At 41.9% G+C, this 19,870-nt stretch overlaps 1 protein-coding gene across 2 annotated transcripts in view; it reads right to left on the bottom strand.

Moving 5' to 3' along the window:
- Positions 1-13,039, bottom strand: part of LOC136875814 (uncharacterized) — a 314,781-nt gene extending 301,742 nt beyond the window's left edge. The window contains exon 1 of one of the 2 annotated variants that reach the window (XM_067149427.2): positions 12,944-13,039. In XM_067149427.2, the coding sequence (XP_067005528.2) occupies positions 12,944-12,970 (27 nt within the window). In that variant the 5' untranslated portion in view covers positions 12,971-13,039. Of the gene's footprint in view, positions 1-12,911 lie in introns of both variants that reach the window. The other variant, XM_067149445.2, reaches the window with a different exon arrangement.
- Between the last annotated feature and the right edge of the window lie 6,831 nt (positions 13,040-19,870).

Below are 19,870 nucleotides of genomic sequence, written 5' to 3'. Positions count from 1 at the left end.
GAGGAGATCGATTTGGCTAAATTTGACGAAACGAAGAGATGGAATGATAGGACACATCTTAAGACACCCAGGACTTCTTCAGTTGGTTTTTGAAGGGAAGTATAGGTGGTAAGAACGGTAGGGGTAGACCAAGGTATGAATATGACAAGCAGATTAGAGCAGATGTAGGATGCAATAGTTACGTAGAAATGAAAAGGTTAGCGCAGAATAGAGTGGCATGGAGAGCTGCATCAAACCAGTCTATGGACTGATGACTCAAACAACAACACAGTTAGGGATTGGAATAACTTACCAGGGGGGATGTTCAATGAATTTCTAATTTCTTCGTAATCATTTAAGAAAAGGCTAGGAAAACAACAGATACTGAATCTGCCACCTGGGCGACTGCCCTAAATGCAGATCATTAGTGAGTGATTGATTGATTGATATCAATTACTAGAATGTAACGATTTCAATTTTATTATAGGAAGTAAATTAAAAGTAAAAATACTTTTTTGTAAAAAGTAATGATTACAAGTAATCCGATTACTTTTACTCAATTCCTTCCCACCTCTACATATTAACGTCTATTTGGTGTAACCTCCACACAGACCGAGTATACTTTAGCTGAGAAAATACCCTGATTGTTTAAGCATGTCTCAACACGTGCAGAACTGTACGGTGAATTTCAATCCAAAATAGGTCACCCAGAACAATAAAAGCTCACTATGACCTAAAGAAGGGAAGAAGAGTGATATTTACTCAACGATGTTATTCGTACGCTTGCTCAATGAAAATGAATGAACTTCCTAAAGGCAACGAATGTGTCAAGATCTCACATACTATATTAATTTTCATTTTAAAAAAATGAGTCACACGACTGAACTGTCAGTGGCAATCAGAATAAATAACTCAAAATAAAGTGAAACGACCAATAAATAAACAATACTTTATGTACGTTTACTTACATAGTCTCGTAGTCATCTTCCGGCAGTGGTTCGATTCCTTCCATAGGCGTGTCGGAGTCCTGTAAATACAGTATCCGTCTCCGTAGCGTAAAGGTTAGCAGTATTAACTGCCGTCCTCGGGGGCCCGGGTTCGATTCTCCGTACTGCCAGAAATTTTTGTCAGGAGGGCTGGTATGTGGTTGAAATGGTGCATGCAGCTCACCCCCATTATGGGTGTGCCTGAAAAGAGCTGCGCCATCTCAGAACGAGGACGTGAGTTTCTTTTACTTTATTAATTACAATCATCAATTGGTCAAGGACCTAAGGGGCGTGATTACTTGAAGGACTGAGGTTCGAATTCTTGTCGATTTTGGATTAAACTTTTCTTCTCAAAAATCAAGTGGCATCAGGAAGGGGAGCCTCCGTGGCTCAGGCGGCAGCGAGCCGGCCTCTCACCGCTGGATACCGTGGATCAAATCCAGGTCACTCCATGTGAGATTTTTGCTGGACAAAGCGTAGGCGGGATAGGTTTCCCTCCGGGTACTCCGGTTTTCCCTGTCATCTTTTATTCCAGCAACACTCTCCACTATCATTTCATTTCATCTGTCAGTCATTAATCATTGCCCCAGAAGAGTGCAACAGGCCTCGGCAACCGGTACAATTCCTATCCTCGCCGCAATTGTGGGGCTTCATTCATCCGATCCCTGACCCGGCCATTGACTGAAAAACAGGTTGTAGGTTTTCATTTTTATCAGGAAGGGCATCCGACCTTAAATCTCTGGCCAAAAGCAAACTGAGCCCGGTGACTCCAGTGGCCCCTGAAATAACCTAAATAGGGTGAAGAAAGTTTTCTGTCCACCTCCGTAGCGTAAAGCTTTGCGCTTTTACCTGCTGTCCTCAGAGGCTGGGGTTCGATTCCGGTGCTGCCAGAGATTTTAGAATGGCACGAGGGATGGTGTTTGGCTTAGCGAAAGGCTGAGATTCAAATACAAGGTGGTCCTGTGTTAAAAACTTCAGTTCAAAAATCACGTGGCGTCAGGAAGGGCACAGAGACTTAAACACCTGACCAAAACCAAACTGAGCCCGGTTGGCTCCAGTGCCTCTAGAAATAACTGGGATAGGCTGAAGAAAGTTGTCTTTGTCCGGCTCCTTGGCGGAATCACCAGCTTTGAGGCCTTCGGTTCAGTAGGCCCTAGTTCGATTGGGTCTGTGATTATGAGCGATTTTGGTTAATTCAACTGACTCGAGAACGGGGTGTTTGTGTTTGTCCCAACACACTTCTCTTCCTATACACAAAACACACCACGCTACCAACCACCGCAGAAGCACGCAACGTTGAATGCATCCCTTCACACAGGGTTGATGTCAGAAAGGGTCAAATCCGGGACACAGTTCGTACCCACGACCACACGTGTGGAAGAAGAAGAAGAATAAAAATAATAAGAATAAGAATAAGAAATGAGTTGGTCAACCACTCGAGTCTGTGATCCCGTCTAACTCCCAAAGTTCTCCTTTCTTCACCACACCTGCCACTTCCCACTTGAGCAGCTCAGGCGTTCACTAACCTAAAGGTTGTGCTGAGCCTCACCTCATGGCCTTTAACAAATCTGATACTCCGGTAAATTCTACTATTAAAAAATTGATTTCAATCATCGTTAAGGTCTGATATTTTCCACGAAATGTGTAGAACAGGTTTAAAAATAACTTCACCACCAATTTTTAGAGGCTCACCGGATTGATCCTTCACGACTTCCACCATTTTTATACAAAGAAGCTATGTGTAATCAAGCATGACTGTACGTTCAGTCAGCCTTGTGTATTATTAGGCATACGAAACAATCTCTCACCACAAAATTTACGAATTAAGGTTAAAATACAAAAATAACACCCTGGAGCACATCTAGTTAAGCTTAACGACGCCATAAATTGAATGAAATAGGAAATACTGATTCAGAAAGGTTGCAAAGCCGTCAACTAATCAGAATACGACCTTCCCACGTGCACATGTTTACATCGCGCTTCAGCTTCCATCAAACAACCTACAGTGGCTACAAGAAGTATTCTTCTGCGAACCAACCCAATTTCCAGTTTAAATATGACGTCGTAACATATAATTAATGTCGAAATTTTTTTGCTATTTGTTTTACGTCGCACCGACACAGGTATGTCTTATGGTGACGATGGGATGGGAAAGGCCTAGGAACGGGAAGGAAAATGGGAAACCACGGAAAACCATCTTCAGGGCTGCCGACAGTGGGGTTCGAACCCACTATCTCCCGATTACTGATACTGGCCGCACTTAAGCGATTGCAGCTATTGAGCTCGATTGTCCAAAATTTAATCCAATATTTAATATTCTAAAACCGTCATCGTATTTTAGAAAAACTCCATTTACGCCACTTTTCTTGGACTAATTAAACTAACAACAAACGTGGATTACTTGCGTCTGAGCACAGTAACACAAACACCATACAGTGGATAGCCAGCAGCGCAGACAAACCAGATACAGACTTGATATGAGGACAGTTTTTTTCACAAATTGCTTGACGTCGCACCGACACAGATAGGTCTGATGACGACGATGGGACAGGAAAGGGCTAGGAGTGGGAAGGAGGTAGCCATGGCCTTAAGTAAGGTACAGCCCCAGCATTTGCCTAGTGTAAAAATGGGAAACCACGGAAAACCATCTTCAGGGTTGCCGACAGTGGGAAGGACAGTTTACTGTGGGTAATATGGAAGAATGGGATGGAAAAGCAAGGAAATAACAGCGGAAAGACTGATTTTATTACATTAATTTAAAGCAGGTACATTTTATAAAGCAGTGAAATTATATCTGCAGGTCAATCACAGTGGTGAGAAGGTTTAGAATACAGGTTAACAAAACAAAAGAGTACCAATAAGCTCCGAGGAATGGCCGACCACCCACTTTGACTGAGAAAGAAAAGTGAGGAGGGGGGAATTTAAGGCACCAGTCAGAAAAGTTTAAAAAAGATTCAAAACTAAGCACACGGCGCATATTACCAGGATATGACTACTGTATACTGCCTAAAATTATATGTATAACTCCACCCTATTCACCGGACATCGATCAATTGAGTACTTGCTGGGTGTACTGAACAGAACATAAAACAAGATCCATTTTCAACAAGAATAATTTAAAGGCATCTTTACTAGAAGAGTGGCATAAAATTCCAACAAACACGACTGAAAATTTAGTAAAGTCTATGTCAAGAAGATAGGCAGAGGATACGAAAAGGTGGCCCTACGAAGTAGAAGCAGTATTAAAATGGCAAGAAGAAGGCATAGACGAACACATCTAGCAGACTGTATTAACAACTATTATGCTGCATTTGTTTATTTTGTCAATAAACACACAGAAAAACGTGCATTTTTTTGTTTCCGTCGTGAAAAAATGCTTCATAAAAGTAACAAATTCGTTCAATCATGTCCTGAACCCTACCTTACGTACAGTACTTATAGTGGTACGAATACTTTCTGGAGCCACTTTATACTAGTGAATTAAAGTAACCGAATTATCTTTGTATCAACACTTACCATTTTAATATCCCCACAGGCTAACGAATCAAGTCAAGGACACAATGCCAGGGAGGTTGTGGGTGATGCGAATCTTAATAACAGTAATCTGTTACCTTTCATCCGATGTGACAGATCTAACATTTTCTTTGTTCCTTATCTTTGCCATCCATCAATCCTTCCTCCAAGATTATTACTGTGGTGAAACAGAAGATATTATCTGTCACAAATTTGCAACGTCTAGTCTCAGATGTTCTTCTCCAATCTTATAGCACGATTCACTGAACACAAGGAGGCAGTTATGACAGTCACCTGGTTTTCACAGGATATTACGGTACTGACCACCGCCTGCTGGCCAAGATTGTTAAGACGTGAAGTCTGACGCCGTGGACATCCCGTTGGTCGAAAATACTTTCGCCACCAGTATGTTGGCCGGCAGGGTACGAAAGGTCATAGTATACAATTCCTAATCAGTAGATATCGTCACGGTTTGGGTCATGTAGCTGTCAACTTGCATTCGGGAGGTAGTGCGTTCGAACTCCACTGTCAGCGGCCCTGAAGGTGGTTTTCCGCCGATTCCCATTTTCTCACCAGAAAAATACTGGGGTTGTGCCTTGATTAAGGCCATGGACGGCTCCTTCCCACCCTAGCCCTCTCCTGTCCTATCGTTGCCATAAGACCTGTATGTGTCGGTGCGAAGCAAAGCAAAATTAAAAATTAAAAAAAAACAGTAGATTGCGTGTCAGAAGCTGAATTTAATTCCAAACCTCTCCGCAGTGTTCAAACGAAGTGAGGGCACATGACGCTGCTGATGGTGATACGTCCGTCGGATGGAGACGTTAAGCACTGAGCGGATCCTTGGTGCTACATGCCCGAGACGAGCTGCTCGACTAAGTGGAAGGTTCCGAGTTGTCACTGGAGAGTGGAGAGATGGCGTGGAATGATATCAGTAGACGAATAAGCATGAGTGGAGCTTTTAAAAATAGTAAAGATCACAATACGAAGATGAAGTTGGAACTGAAGAGGACGAATTGGGGCAAATATTAGTTTACAGGATGAGAAGTAAGGGATTGGAATAATTTATCAAGGAGAATGTTCGATAAATATCGAAGTTCTTTGAAATCATTTAAGAAAAGGCTAGGTAAACAATTGATAGGGAATCTGTCACCTGGGCGACAGTCCTAAATGCAGATCATTGATTGATTGATTGATTGATTGATTTGGCTATGTTCCGGCACCGGATTTCACCTTCTCCCTTCCTACGATAACAGAGTATATCACGTCAATTTCTTACCATTAACTCCTCTGATGAGATTGAAGTCAGGAAGAGCATCCGGTCGTAAAAAATTGCTATAAAGATTCATCTAACTCCATACGCGACACAGTAGAGAAACGAGACAAGGGTTCGACATACACATATTAGTATTATGGTACCGGTAGCTTATTTCCATAATGTACCAGTCCCATATACACAGCAGTGGTAGACACACATTGCCACATTATCCTAAACATAGCATTAAACCTTATGATCTAATACCACACATAACAACATTGTTCATTATTTACATCATTTCTATTGTGCTGTAATGATGGCAGTTGACTGTCATGTGAGTGAGAGGCATACTGTATACATTTTCGCTTTAATTTACATATGCCTTAATAATTTCCTTTATGGTTTTCCGTGGTTTCCCATTTTCACACCAGGCAAATGCTGGGGCTGTACCTTAATTAAGGCCACGGCCGCTTCCTTCCAACTCCTTGTCCTTTCCTATCCCATCGTCGCCATAAGACCTATCTGTGTCGGTGCGACGTAAAGCCCCTAGCAAAAAAAATAATAATAATTTCCTAAATTATTCACAAATATGTTTTATTATAGAATTATTGATGTACCGGAACTGGTATTATTTATGTGAAATGAAGATGTATAAAAGTTACAATTTTAATAATTATTTACTGTTTCATTATATACATAGATGAAAACCTACAACCTGTTTTCCAGTCATCGACTGGGTCAGGGATGTAATGAATGAATCATATGTAGGGTATTAGTGCGATGGGGTCGCCACTCTCAAAGTGATTCACTAATGACAGACAGATGCTATGAAATGAGAATGGAGAGTGTTGCTGGAATGAAAGGTGACAGGGAAAACCGGAGTACCCGGAGAAAAACCTGTCCCGCCTCCGCTTTGTCCAGCACAAATGTCATATGGAGTGACCGGGATTTGAACCACGGTATCCAGTGGTGAGAGGCCGACGCGCTGCCGTCTGAGCCACAAGAGGCTCAGATAGATATAGTATGAATTATTTAAAGTGGTAAGTTAGGGACAGTTATGTCTGTTTTAAATTTACACCATTGAATACGTAACATGAAAAAAAAGGAACAAATATCGTACTGTACACAAAATAGCTAATATACTACCAGTAGCGGCGATTGGGAATTAAAAGTGCGGGGGCAAAAAAAAATATACAGACAACAAGCAGTGCTCGGGTTTGTGGGATATAGTGGACGGGAGTGAGAGGGACCTCAAGCACCACACTATCAAGGAAAGGTTAAAACAGGACTGGCGGGCACCACTGCCGAGCGAAAACATCGTGTTTCATAAAATAAAATAAAAAGTCAACCTTCGGCCTCAACCCACCTATATTTGAAGATATTAGTGAAATTTTAGCCTCTATTATTATATGACTCATCAAGTTAAGACATATCAGTAAGATTCCAGCAACAATTACACTAAGAACAAGCTGTCCACCTGCTCTAAACATCTGACCAGTTTACAATGGCTATCTGAGTTTTACCAAGACGAACTATTTTTATTTACATTGAATGTACAATGGTCTTCTCTATTTTATACTGTACAGCAGGGCCTCTCAAACGCCCAAAATCTCACGCGTGCAGAGCGAGGCGCAAGAGCTCCGTGCACTGTGCATCGGTGCCGCTCGGTGCCGCTCGGTATGGCTCGGATCAACGCTTCGTCTCTGGGCTACTCGGCTATGCTCGGCTCTACTCGGCTATACTCGGCTCAACTCAGCCTGGATTTGGAGCGCTACAGCGCAAGTGGGGGAGAGGGAGACAGGCGGAGCGAGCGAGAGAGGCGTGAGGAAAGAGAGAGTTAGCGCTATTGCTCCAAATCGAGGAGTGGGGGGTCTGCACTCTGGTCAACCAAGCCAAGTCGTCTTTTGCACCGTGCACAGTACATGCACCACGCGCATGCACCCTGAGAGGCCCTGCTGTACAGTAATACTCTAAAATGTGATAATTATGTATATAGGATTTCACCTTACACGTTAGAACGTTCTCAAGGACTCTATATGGTGTTCAAGAGCAATAGAATAATCGTCATTTAACTATATAGATGGTAAAAAAGAAAAAAATGAAGATCTTACATAACTTGTAGCTCTATACATAGAAATCATTCATCAACATTATAGGTGATAAGAACATACTGAAATGTACATACAAAAAACTCTTATCTTAAATCTAGAATTTCAGAATCTCCGAATTTTAATGTGTTTTTAGAGACATTATGTGGTCAAATGTTTTATGATGTAACGCGACTACCATTGCTAGCTATCTATGTACATATATATGTAGTTTATTAAGTGTCCTTGCTTGCTTAAATCTTGGGCTGATGATGGCATTATATAATGCCGAAACAGGTACCCACCAAATGGAATAATAAAATGTGATATTTAAATGACAACACATTGTAAGTAGTATTTAACAGGTGGATAACCTTACCTCTGTTTTTGAATGTAAATCTTTTTTCAATACGGACCGCTGTGAAGTTTTTGACGTTAAATAAATTATATAAGTGTTGCTTTAAAATATTCAAATACAGCATATTATCAATCCGTTCAGGTATTACATGGCAGTTACCTTCCCCAGCCGCCGACATACACCCCTATACCATAATGGAACCTTCTCCATATTTTACGGTAGGTTGCAGACTTCGATTTTCGAGCTCGGCGTTCTTCTTTCTCTATAAATGTCGCTTTCCAGAGCAATAATACAAACAGAATTTGCTCTTCTCAGTAAACAACGCGTGTTTGCAAAACGCCCGAGGCTTTCTAACGTACTCTGTGGCAAATGCCAGCCTCTTCTTACAGTTCACCTCACCCATCCAGGGGCTGCTTCTGTCTTTTACAGTCCTGCAAAACAGCTCTGTAACACACGTCGTACTGTGTTTGTGCTGATGTTCTTCCCAGTGAAGGTTTGTACATCTGTTCGAAGCACCGGTCCAGACACATGGGAATTTTGCTGAACGGTCGTATAATGCTTCTCCCTTCTCGTGCTGTCAGCTTTCTTGGCCGCCCAGTTCTTGTTCTTTTGAGTACAATTACACTGGTCTTACATCGCTGAATGATATTTGCGACTGTATTTCGCGGTATTTCTGTTTTCTCTAATAATCATCAATTTGGTGGAGTTGGATAATTCGTTCGTGTTCAACAACAGTTCGTTTCCTTATCTTAACCATTGTACTCGGGATATGCACTAGATATTCACTCACTGACACTGTCCGCATCAGTGATTGTCTGAGCTTGGTGATGTGACTGACTTCCTCAATGCTGTGATCGTTACACAAGACAGTGTACAAGGCGGATGAATACTTTTGCGTTGCCATTTCCTAGCCCAACCACACTAATTATTTTTTATTAAAGAGTATTGACCTGCAAGAGGGTATATTCTGCCGTTATATACAGTATATTCCATATATATTGCATATCCACTGCTTACTCTTTTCTTAACGTACCTTAAGCTTTGTAATGTATTCTTGGTGTTCAACATATGAAAAGGGCAGACGGACGATTACTTATGCGAGCGGCTGTATTCTACATACGCATTGTGATGATGATGATGATGATGATGATTGTTGTTTAAAGGGGCCTAACATGTAGGTCATCCGCCCCTAATGGTACAAAATTAGGTGAAATGGAATGGCAATTCAAAAATCTAAAATTCATCCACTGACCAGAATTCAAAACGTGATGATGAATATTTTATATTCATATTCATCCATTCAATCAGTGGATCCGATCCGCAATGCCTCACCTTCCCAGAAACTATATTACTGACCAAGGGACTGCTTCCAAAGCACAATCCTGAATCGATGATGCTTATTGCCTAAAGGGGTTCAAAATCCAGGTCAACGGTCCCTCATTATGGTACTTATCGCTAGTAAAGTAGAACCACGGTATTTCTCAAGTTGCGGTACTAAACAAAAGTACGTAAATTCACGGTGTTCCAAACATTATGTATTGTATGTTGCACAGGTAACGCACACCTATGGTGTTTCTCACATAACGGCGCCATTCGTAGACAATGGAAACCCATGGTGCACCTCATATAGGTATACTAATCACAGGGTGTCGTACTATCCCGTGGTGTTCCTCACATAGCGTGTGCAAATCACAGGAAACGGAGACCAACAGTGTCGCTCATATAGTGGTACTAATCACAGGTACTGGCAACCCACAGTGAACCGCTCTCTGCTGCTACAAATCACAAACCTAATTAGCACGTTTATATGGGGATTGAGATCGATTTGAGTACACTTACCGTACCCGTTTACATGTAGCATTTAAGTATCGTATTGAATCCGCCAGGCAACATCAGACGTATACGAACGATGCAGAATTGCAGTAAAATCGATATCACCTCTAAGAATTTAAAAACGCCAAATGCAGTAGAAGCCCAGGAGATAACTTTCGGTGTTGAAAGTATGTGTGATATTCCAAATGTAATTGGTGCAATAGATGGAACGCACATTCCAATTTTACCCCCAACAGAAGGTTATCGTGATTTTGTTCATAGCAAGGGCTGGCCGTCTTATAAAATGATTGCAGTTATTGATCATTTATACAGGTAAATATACAATAAGTACTGGCTTATCATATTTGTTATTTCGATAGAATAAACATGGAGTGTGTGCGCAATCGTTTTCAATACGATCTCAGTACGATCCGCGTTTACATGGAACTCATTTCGAACCGAGTACGATACGATCCCAGATTTTACCGCATCGAGCTTAAGGCTCAATCCGAACTGAGTCCCCGTTTACATGGGTATTTTCAATGCGGGAAGTGTACTCAAATCGATCTGAATCCTGCATGTAAACGTACCAATTGTGTACCTAAAATAGTGATACTACTCATAAGTAAAGGCAACCCATGGTGTTCCCCGCGTCATGGTACTAATCACAAGTAGTTTCATGGTTCTAATTCAATCATCCATTGGTTAACCCTTATAGTCTCCTCTTACGACAGGCAGGGGATACCGTGGGTGTATTCTTCGTCTGCGTCCCAAATACAGGGGGTACATATGCATTGTAAAAACTTACTTTTTCGGCCCATTCTACAAACCAATGACGACACCTTTCCCGTACAGAGTGGCATTCGGTTAAAGTTCTTTATTCATTTATTTACTTGTTCGGAGGAAGTCTGCATTGCAGGCCACTGCTTTTTCTACTTTATGAAAGGTAATAATCACTGGGTTGAATGGCTCAGATGGCGGGTTCAATATTGGCTTAGTGCGTTGGTATATCCAAGGTGGCACTCAAATTCGCAGATGAGAAAGGGTGATCCAGTTGCAGACGCTGGTGGGGATCTTTTAATACGAAGCTACCCTTGCAGCGGCGGATTGTCAGATTTGGAGTGAAGGATTGGGGAGGAAGAAATACGCTAGACTCGTTTCGGTATGCTATTCACTGTCATGTAAAAAACTCATGTAAGACAAAATTCCGCCATCTTGGCCTTTCCGAACACCGTTAAGAAGTTTCAGATTGAAGAATATCTTACTTGACCCTTTCCCAATTATCTGGGGTAGGCATGCTGTATGGATTTAGCCCAGTTTTACGGCTGGATGCCTTTCCTGACGCCAACCCAATATAGAAGGATGTAGGCTATTTTTTTTTTGCTAGTGGCTTTACGTCGCACCGACACAGATAGGTCTTAGGCGACGATGGGATAGGAAAGGCCTAGGAGTTGAAAGGAAGCGACCGTGGCCTTAATTAAGGTACAGCCCCAGCATTTGCCTGGTGTGAAAATGGGAAACCACGGAAAACCATCTTCAGGGCTGCAGACAGTGGGATTCGAACCCACTATCTCCCGGATGCAACCTCATAGCCACGCGCCTCTAACCGCACGGCTAACTCGCCCGGTATAGGCTGTGGTGGTTCGTAGTGCGATGTACAGTATGTAAATGTGCAACCAGTCCCCGAGGTGGAGGAATTAACCGGAGTTAAAACGCCCCAACCTGGCTGAGAATCAAACCCAGACTCCTCTTAAAGGAAGGCCACTTCGCTGACCATTCAGCCAAGGTGCCAGACTTCAGAAGAAAAATACAAGGCATAAATAGAGTTTTATTTGAAAAATACTCGCCGTTTTCGCATTTATATCGCATGATAGCGTCAATAATAAGGCTATCGTCTTTACGTCCCACGAACTACTTTTAAGGTTTTCGGAGTGTTAGTGTCTATTTCGCTTTTTTTATTTTTTTTTTATTTTCAAAACATACTGAAAAGGGTTTTATTGGTCGTGAAAAATGTAAAAGGAGAAACCTTTTTAAACATTTCGTGTAATATCGGGGTTGCGAAAACCACCACCCCTACCTATAGGATACAAAAGGATGTATAGGGTTAGTTAGGCCCATATTTGTCATTGATTGATGAAGAGATAGTTTTTGCAACGCGAGGAGCAGTTAAATAACTGAGCAAACTTCAGAAACTCCATCAAATTGCAAAATGGAGAAATTACGGACTAAATAAATAGGAATAGTTTATATTAATCAATCTGTATTTTTATTATTATAACTTGAAATATTAAAGTAAACAATATTAATGAGAAGAAAAGCAAAATAAATTTGTTTCATGTTAAGTCGAACTTCAATTATTGATAAGAAATGCCAGTTTCAAGCATTATTTACAGTACCTACCGTATATCTCGCACGAAGTTAGGACAGCATACAGCTACGGCTTCTGATAAAAGCTTGTATCAATATTATGGGAGGGAAAATACCATAAGAAGCTTACTTCACAATTAATCTATAGCATGCGCCAAAAGTGAAAGGAATACCTTGGGACTGTAGCAAATATTTACGTAAACAATATATTATTGGGGGTTGGTAATACAGGCGACTGATCCTATTCAACAACTCCATGTTTAAATGTTCTACTTGCCAACATAGAAAATAGTACATTTGAATTTCATTACGCAACTATCACTCTAGTAATCATAGGGCACGGAACACGGAATCCAAAACATAGAAATAGTACTTTATACTTCAAGAACTCTCCATACATTAAGCAGAAGCCAAACCGTGACTTCTTCAGTAGGAAAGTACCGACAGTGTCACCGAAACTGGATACCCTCTTAATGAGGATTTAACTAACCTTAGACGAGATGAAAAAGAAAAAAGGAGAATAGTATAGAGATAGCTCACTAATGTTAACTTACGTGAGGAATGTCTACACAAACAGCAATCGTACCATCTCATTAACTGGGTAACTCCTCATCGTTCACATCTGATGTAATTTCAGATTTCCTCACAAGTGTTTAATGCCACTGATATCGCTAAGTATTTCCCGGTTTATTAACTCACTCACACTGGTGTTAAATCCGAACTCTATATAGTCTACTGCTCCACGTGCAAGCCGGCAGTCAACTAACGTATACACACCCTCCCTGGGCGAGTTCATTTTCAGCAAGGGTGAGTCATCTGTTGCACATCAATCACACCACCTGTCTACAACGTCTTGACTCCCATGCTGTATTCACTGTAAAATAGGTAAATAAAGTGTAAGATTCATTACTGTCCCTTGCTTCATACTGACAAACGTTTAATTCTAAAATAGCCAGTTTTAAATTAAGTCTCTTTACACTGAATTTGTCCAAAAAATATTCATGTTGAAAAGTGCCATAGCATTAACTTAATAATGATTTTAATATACTGTCCACTGGGGTGAATACGGTCAAGGACAAATACTGACGCACTAAAAATATGTTCAGTAGTAGGTTCATGTGTTGTCGCCTCTGTGGTGTAGTGATTAGAGTGATTAGCTGCCACTCGTGGAGACCCGGGTTCAATTCTCAGCTCTGCCACGGAATTTGAAACGTGTTAGAGGACTGGAACGGGGTCCACTCAGTCTCGGGAGGTCAACTGAGTAGAGGGGTTTCGATTCCCACCTCAGTCATCCTCGAAGTGGGTTTCCGTGGTTTCTCATTTCTCCTCCAGGCAAATGCCGGGATGGTACCTAACTTAAGGCCACGGCCGCTTCCTTCCATCTTCCTTGTCTATCCTTTCCAATCTTCCCATCCCCCCACAAGGCCCTTGTTCAGCACAACAGGGGAGGCCACCTGGGTGAGGTACTGGTCCTCCTTCCCAGTTTCATTGCCGAGCCAAAGTCTCATGCTCCAGGACACTGCCGTTGAGGCGGTAGAGGTCGGATCCCTCGCTGAGTCCTAGGAAAAAACCAACCCTGGAGGGTGAACGGGTTAAGAAAGAAAGGTTCGTGTGTTTATTACATACAACTAGGGTTACCAGATGCTTTTAGTGGAACGTAGGGCTTCTCTAAAATGTCCAACCTTCGGTTCAGAGGGTCCCGAGTTCGATTCCCGGCCGAATCGGGGATTTTAATCGCCTCGGATTTTAATCTGGCCCGGGGACTGGGTGTTCGTGTTTGTCCCAACACTGTCCTTTTCATATTCAGACAACACACTACACTACCAACCACCGCAGAAACATGCAAATAGTGATTACATCCCTCCATACAGGGTTGGTGTCAAAAACGGCATCCGGCCGTAAAACAGGGCCGAATCCACATTTGCGACACAGTTCGCACCTGCGACCCTACAGATGTGGGAAAAGCTGTAGAAAAAGAAGAATAAGTAGGGCTTCTCTAAAATGACACTGACAGCACTAAAAGTAGGACTGATTTTGTTCTAGTTTAATGTGAGAATAACATTCATTGAGTGTCCGGCTCCATGGCTAAATGGTTAGCGTGCTGGCCTTTGGTCACAGGAGTGCCGGGTTTGATTCCCGGCGGGGTCGGGAATTTTAACCATAACTGGTTAATTTCGCTGACACGGGGGCTGGGTGTATGTGTTGTCTCCATCATCATTTCATCCTCATCACGACGCGCAGCTCGCCTACGGGCGGCAAATCAAAAGACCTGCATCTGGCGAGCCGAACATGTCCTCGGACACTCCCGGCACTAAAAGCCATACGAAATTTTTTAGTTTTTTCTTCCAGTTTGTTAAGATGCGCGAGAAAACTCCAATCTTTTCACCCCATTGCGCTGTTTAATGAATGGTTCTTTTCTTGCCACTCTGCCTTTCAAGCCAGCTTCGTGAATGTATGTCCTTATCGTTTGAGGTGTTACTTCCTTACCTGTTGTTGCGACGTCTTCAGCGAGCATTCGGGCGCTCACGCCGGAGTTATTGCGTGCTTGTTGTGCTATAGGTTATATCGCGATTCTCGGACCGTTAGAATTCTAGGACAACCAGACTTTCACTAATTCTCCGTAGATATTGTTCGTTTGTATTTGTTAGCAACATACTGGACAGCAGCATGCGAGAGGTTTATTCCTTTTTAGCAATGTTTCGGTAACGATGTCCCACTTGCCATAAGGAAACTATCTGTGTCGTAAAGCAAGCTGTAAGGAAATAAAAGCTAGATACACGATGAATGATTTGTTTCTTTTTTTTTTTTTTTTTTTTTTGCTATATGCTTTACGTCACACCAACACAGATATGTCTTATGGCGACGACGTGATAGGAAAGGCCTAGGAATGGGAAGGAAGCGGCCGTGGCCTTAATTAAGGTACAGCCCCGGCATTTGCCTGGTGTGAAACTGGGAAACCACGGAAAACCATCTTCAGGGCTGCAGACAGTGGGGCTCGAACCCACTATCTCCCGATTACTGGATACTGGCCGCACTTAAGCGACTGCAGCTATCGAGCTCGGTGATTTGTTTTCAGCCTTCAGTCAGCGACGTTTACGTACCATACATGACTACAATCTAATTGTATGAAAATTATTTTAGTATGTAGTTAAACGATACTGTCATTTTTTTTTTGCTAGGGGCTTTACGTCGCGCCGACACAGATAGGTCTTATGGCGACGAAAGCGATACTGTCATAAACCAGGGAATATAGTGCGTAGACCCAATCTACGTCACAATTAATTACGTCAAGCAGTAGTGAATCTATGGTGTTAATATAAATCGCTTACCAATAATTCCCGTTTGTGTATCGATTGAAAACTATACATGTATAAATACTTACTTTACCCACTGTACATTTTACAGAAGTCCTATGAAACTCATCCTCTTAGCCGCAGTCATCCCATTTGATGGTACTTGATTGCTATATTTACTTAATAACATCGGTAAGCCATCGTTAAATTAGAGTATTTTCTGATGAAATTTCACTTTATTTAAACGGTTAACGATTTAATTACGTTAGGCTGAGTGCCTTAGACGATAGAGCGCTGGCTTTCTGAGTTCATTACGCGGGTTCGAACCCGTCTCTGTCCGGAGGTATCTGAATGTGCTCACATAAGCCACCCTCGTGTCAATAGATTTACTGGAATATAAATGAAGCTTTACGGGACAATATTGTGGCAACTCGGCTCCAAAATCGTAAAAGTATATAGTGGGACATAAAATCATATTATTTATTTATTTACTTTCTTCGTTTAAGTACTTAAGTCGTCTCGTTAGGCGCCAACGATTTGCCTAAGATAAATTTTATCGTAACGTCCGACTCGTTGGATGAATGGTCAGCGTACTGCCCTTCGGTTCACGCGGTCCCGGGTTCGATTCCCGTCCGGCAGGGATTTTAATCGTTTCCAATTAATTCTTCTGGCTCGGGGACTGGAGGTTTGCGTCTGTCCCAACACTATCCTCTTCATATTCACACAACACACCGCTCTACCCACCACCACAGAAACACACAATAGTGATTACTTCCCTCCATTTAGGGTTGGCAGCAGGAAGGGCATCCGGCCGTAAAACAGGGCAAAATCCACATGTGCGACGCAGTTCGCACCCGCGACCCCACAGGTGTGGTAAAAGTTGTAGAAGAAGAAATTTTTCGTAACAATTGTGTTGTTTTCAGATGCAGCCTTAGAGAGCTACTCGTATTTGGTAACTTATTCGCTACTTTAGATTTCTCGTATTTCTCAAGTTATGTCAAATAAAAATTAGCTTAATATCTCAATTCGGCTAGAACGCCAAGTGTGAGAAGTGATAATTCACTTTATGGCCACTCTGTCCTTAATTACCGAACAAGTTCGCCTAGGTACTTTTTTTCATTTACAATTGGCTTTACGTCGCACTGACACAGACAGGTCAACGGTAGTAACAGTTTTCCTTTCATTGCACCGGCAACGGCAAGTATTGCTGTCTTCACAGCAACTGCAGCGTTAGGTGATGACACACGCTGCATTGCTTTACGATGCAGATTTTCATCAGCTACGCGTCTTACTTCAGGATTGTTATGACGATAAGCAATTCGAGCGAGTTTACGGCATTCCTGTGCTTCCATACTCAATCCAGAAAAAATATTCGTTGCATGCCACGACTGTTTACAACCTTATCCCAGTCGCAACTGACAACGGAACATAATGGTTCAAAATACTTCACACATGCTAAGCCCAGAGGTTGTAGATTAAGATGTTCGAAGCCCTACTTATGAAGCGGAGGTAATAATAATAATAATAATAATAATAATAATAATAATAATAATAATAATAATAATAATAATAATAATAATAATAATTTTAACAGTGCAGTCTCTCTCTAGTTGTAGACATCCCTTCTAACGCATGTAAATAGTAATATCTCACGGAGATGGGATGAACTAAATGTTGTTTACCTTTCATGCTCATTGAAAGATTCCACTACTGTTGTTTCGGAGTGCCTCCTAGGGTCATGGATTGTGTTCACCTTAGTTGAGAATTGCTTCTGATGTGGGTTTGGCACATATTGGCTTGAGTCATTTGTTTCTAAGTTACTACCCCTGCCTGTTCATTTCTAAACCTTATCCTTAGGGTCACCGGGCCTTCTGCTCCATCAGGTTTTATGACAAATGTCACGGGATTGCTAGAAGTGTTCAGTATCTCATTTCATTTTGTTTTCGGCCTTTCGATTAACCTCTTGTTTTACCTTTTCTTGGCTGTCTAGTATGAGCGTCGGCTCCTGTTTTTCTGGATCCTTCGATCCGTATTTTGTGTGTGGCTCCCCTATTTAGTAAGGGCAGCGACTGTCACGTGTTATATAGTTAGTGAGCTCTGAAGTGCAATTAGAAGTACCTGAGGTGTATTCTTGGCCCGTTCGACCATGGAAAATCGGAACTGTAGTTCTGGGATCGAGACCCTCCGACATGTAATGATTTGTAGCTATGGGTTTGATTCTCCTATTATTTTGGAACCTCTAGCTTCTTAATTTGTATTTAAACAAAATGTAAGGTTCGTTTACCCCTCTAAAGCGTACATTTGTGATCGAGGCGTAAGCTTCCCTTACATCTCACTTACGAACGAATTAGGCAGAACTGTTGGTATGGTAAAGACTTACAAAGTCGTATGTTGTTAAATTGAAGCTTTCTACCCCCGTAAGACTTGTAATTTCCACCTCTGTGGTGTAGTGGTTAGTGTGATTAGCTGCCACCCCCGGAGGCCCGAGTTCGATTCCCGGCTCTGCCTTGAAATTTGAAAAGTGGTACGAGGGCTGGAACGGGGTCCACTCGGCCTCGGAAGGTTAGCTGAGTAGAGGTGGGTTCGATTTCCACCTCAGCCATCCTCGAAGTGGTTTTCCGTGGTTTCCCACTTCTCCTCCAGGCAAATGCCGGGATGGTACCTAACTTAAGGCCACGGCCGCTTCCTTCCCTCTTTCTTGTCTGTCGCTTCCAATTTTCCCATCCCTCCACAAGACCCCTGTTCAGCATAACAGGTGAGGCCGCCTGGGCGAGACACTGGTCCTCCTCCCCAGTTAGTATCCCCCGACCCAGAGTCTGAAGCTCCAGGACACTGCCCTTGAGGCGGTAGAAGTGGGATCCCTCGCTGAGTCCGAGGGAAAAACCGACCCTGGAGGGTAAACAGATTAAGAGGAGGAGGAAGAAGAAGACTTGTAATATTGTAAATATCATACTTGTCTAAGTGTTGTTACCATTTATTGTTCTTGTTCTGAAAAGATAATCAAACGAAAAAAAGAAAATGTAACTTTGGAGATACATTCTAAACTTAAAATTTCCTTGGCGTGGATTTGTCCAGTGTCCTGGCCCTGCCGCTTCTTCCATTCTCCTGCCACCTGGTAATAATAATAATAATAATAATAATAATAATAATAATAATAATAATAATAATAATAATAATATAAAATTATGCCCTCCAAGAACCACTGCCGTTTTAATTATAATATTGGTTTTATGTCCTACTATCTACTTTTATGATCTTCGGAAACATCGAGGTGTCGGAATTTTGTTCTGCAGTAGTTCTCTTACGTGCCAGTAAATCTATCGACACTAGTCTGACGTATTTGAGCACCTTCAAATTCCACCGGACTGGGCCGGTATCGAACCTACCGATTTGAGCTCAGAAAGCCAGCGCTTTACCATCTGAACTACTCAGCCCGGCCCGCTTCAGTTCTTTTCGCACCTCCCGAAAAATAGAAACACAGCTCAGAAATGAACGTTTTCGAGAAAACCAGTTTAAAACTTTAGAACACTATTTCAAATCAAGGATAATGTTTTATCAGACAATTTCTACGCGATTAAACTAAGGGTATATTAGATCACATTTCCACAAAGTTTCAATGAAATAAATAAATCACAACTCAGAAGTGTCAATACTCTGGCGGTGTTCAGTATGCTGAATTGGTATAAGTCTAACGACATTCGTGGTTTTTCGCGAGAAAGAGAGGATTTACACTTATGACAGGTTTCTAGATTGAAAGAGTGATTGGCGACGATGACCTTCGATGTTAGGCCCCTTAAAACAAGCATCAAGCATCATAAAGAGTGATCGTTTTTGCATATGGTGCATGTCATAACTACAAATGACATTTTTTGAGTTGTACCACTATTCTTGCGTGTGTGCGTTTTGTCCCGTAGTCACAATAATTGCTTTAAGAAAGCTTGTAAAGTAATTTCTAATTAATAATATCACTGGAAGTGATTTGTTATTATTGTTTCATATAACATAAGGGAGTTTGATGTGATAACTTGAATCGGCACGGTGTCTACTCAGGTGCATGTTAGTTATATGAAATTTACTGACGGGGAACCCTTCTTCCTTTGAGGTCGGAAACACAATATTGTTGATAGCGCCACACAATGGCAAGTTCACAAGCGCAATATCAGCTGCTGATGGAAAGCTTTGTCCACAGGAGAACGATGAAAAGTTTACATTTGGGGATG

The sequence above is a fragment of the Anabrus simplex genome, chromosome 1, assembly GCF_040414725.1.
Source record: "Anabrus simplex isolate iqAnaSimp1 chromosome 1, ASM4041472v1, whole genome shotgun sequence".
Taxonomy (NCBI): Eukaryota; Metazoa; Arthropoda; class Insecta; order Orthoptera; family Tettigoniidae; genus Anabrus; species Anabrus simplex.
This window is presented reverse-complemented; position numbering and strand designations above follow the sequence as displayed.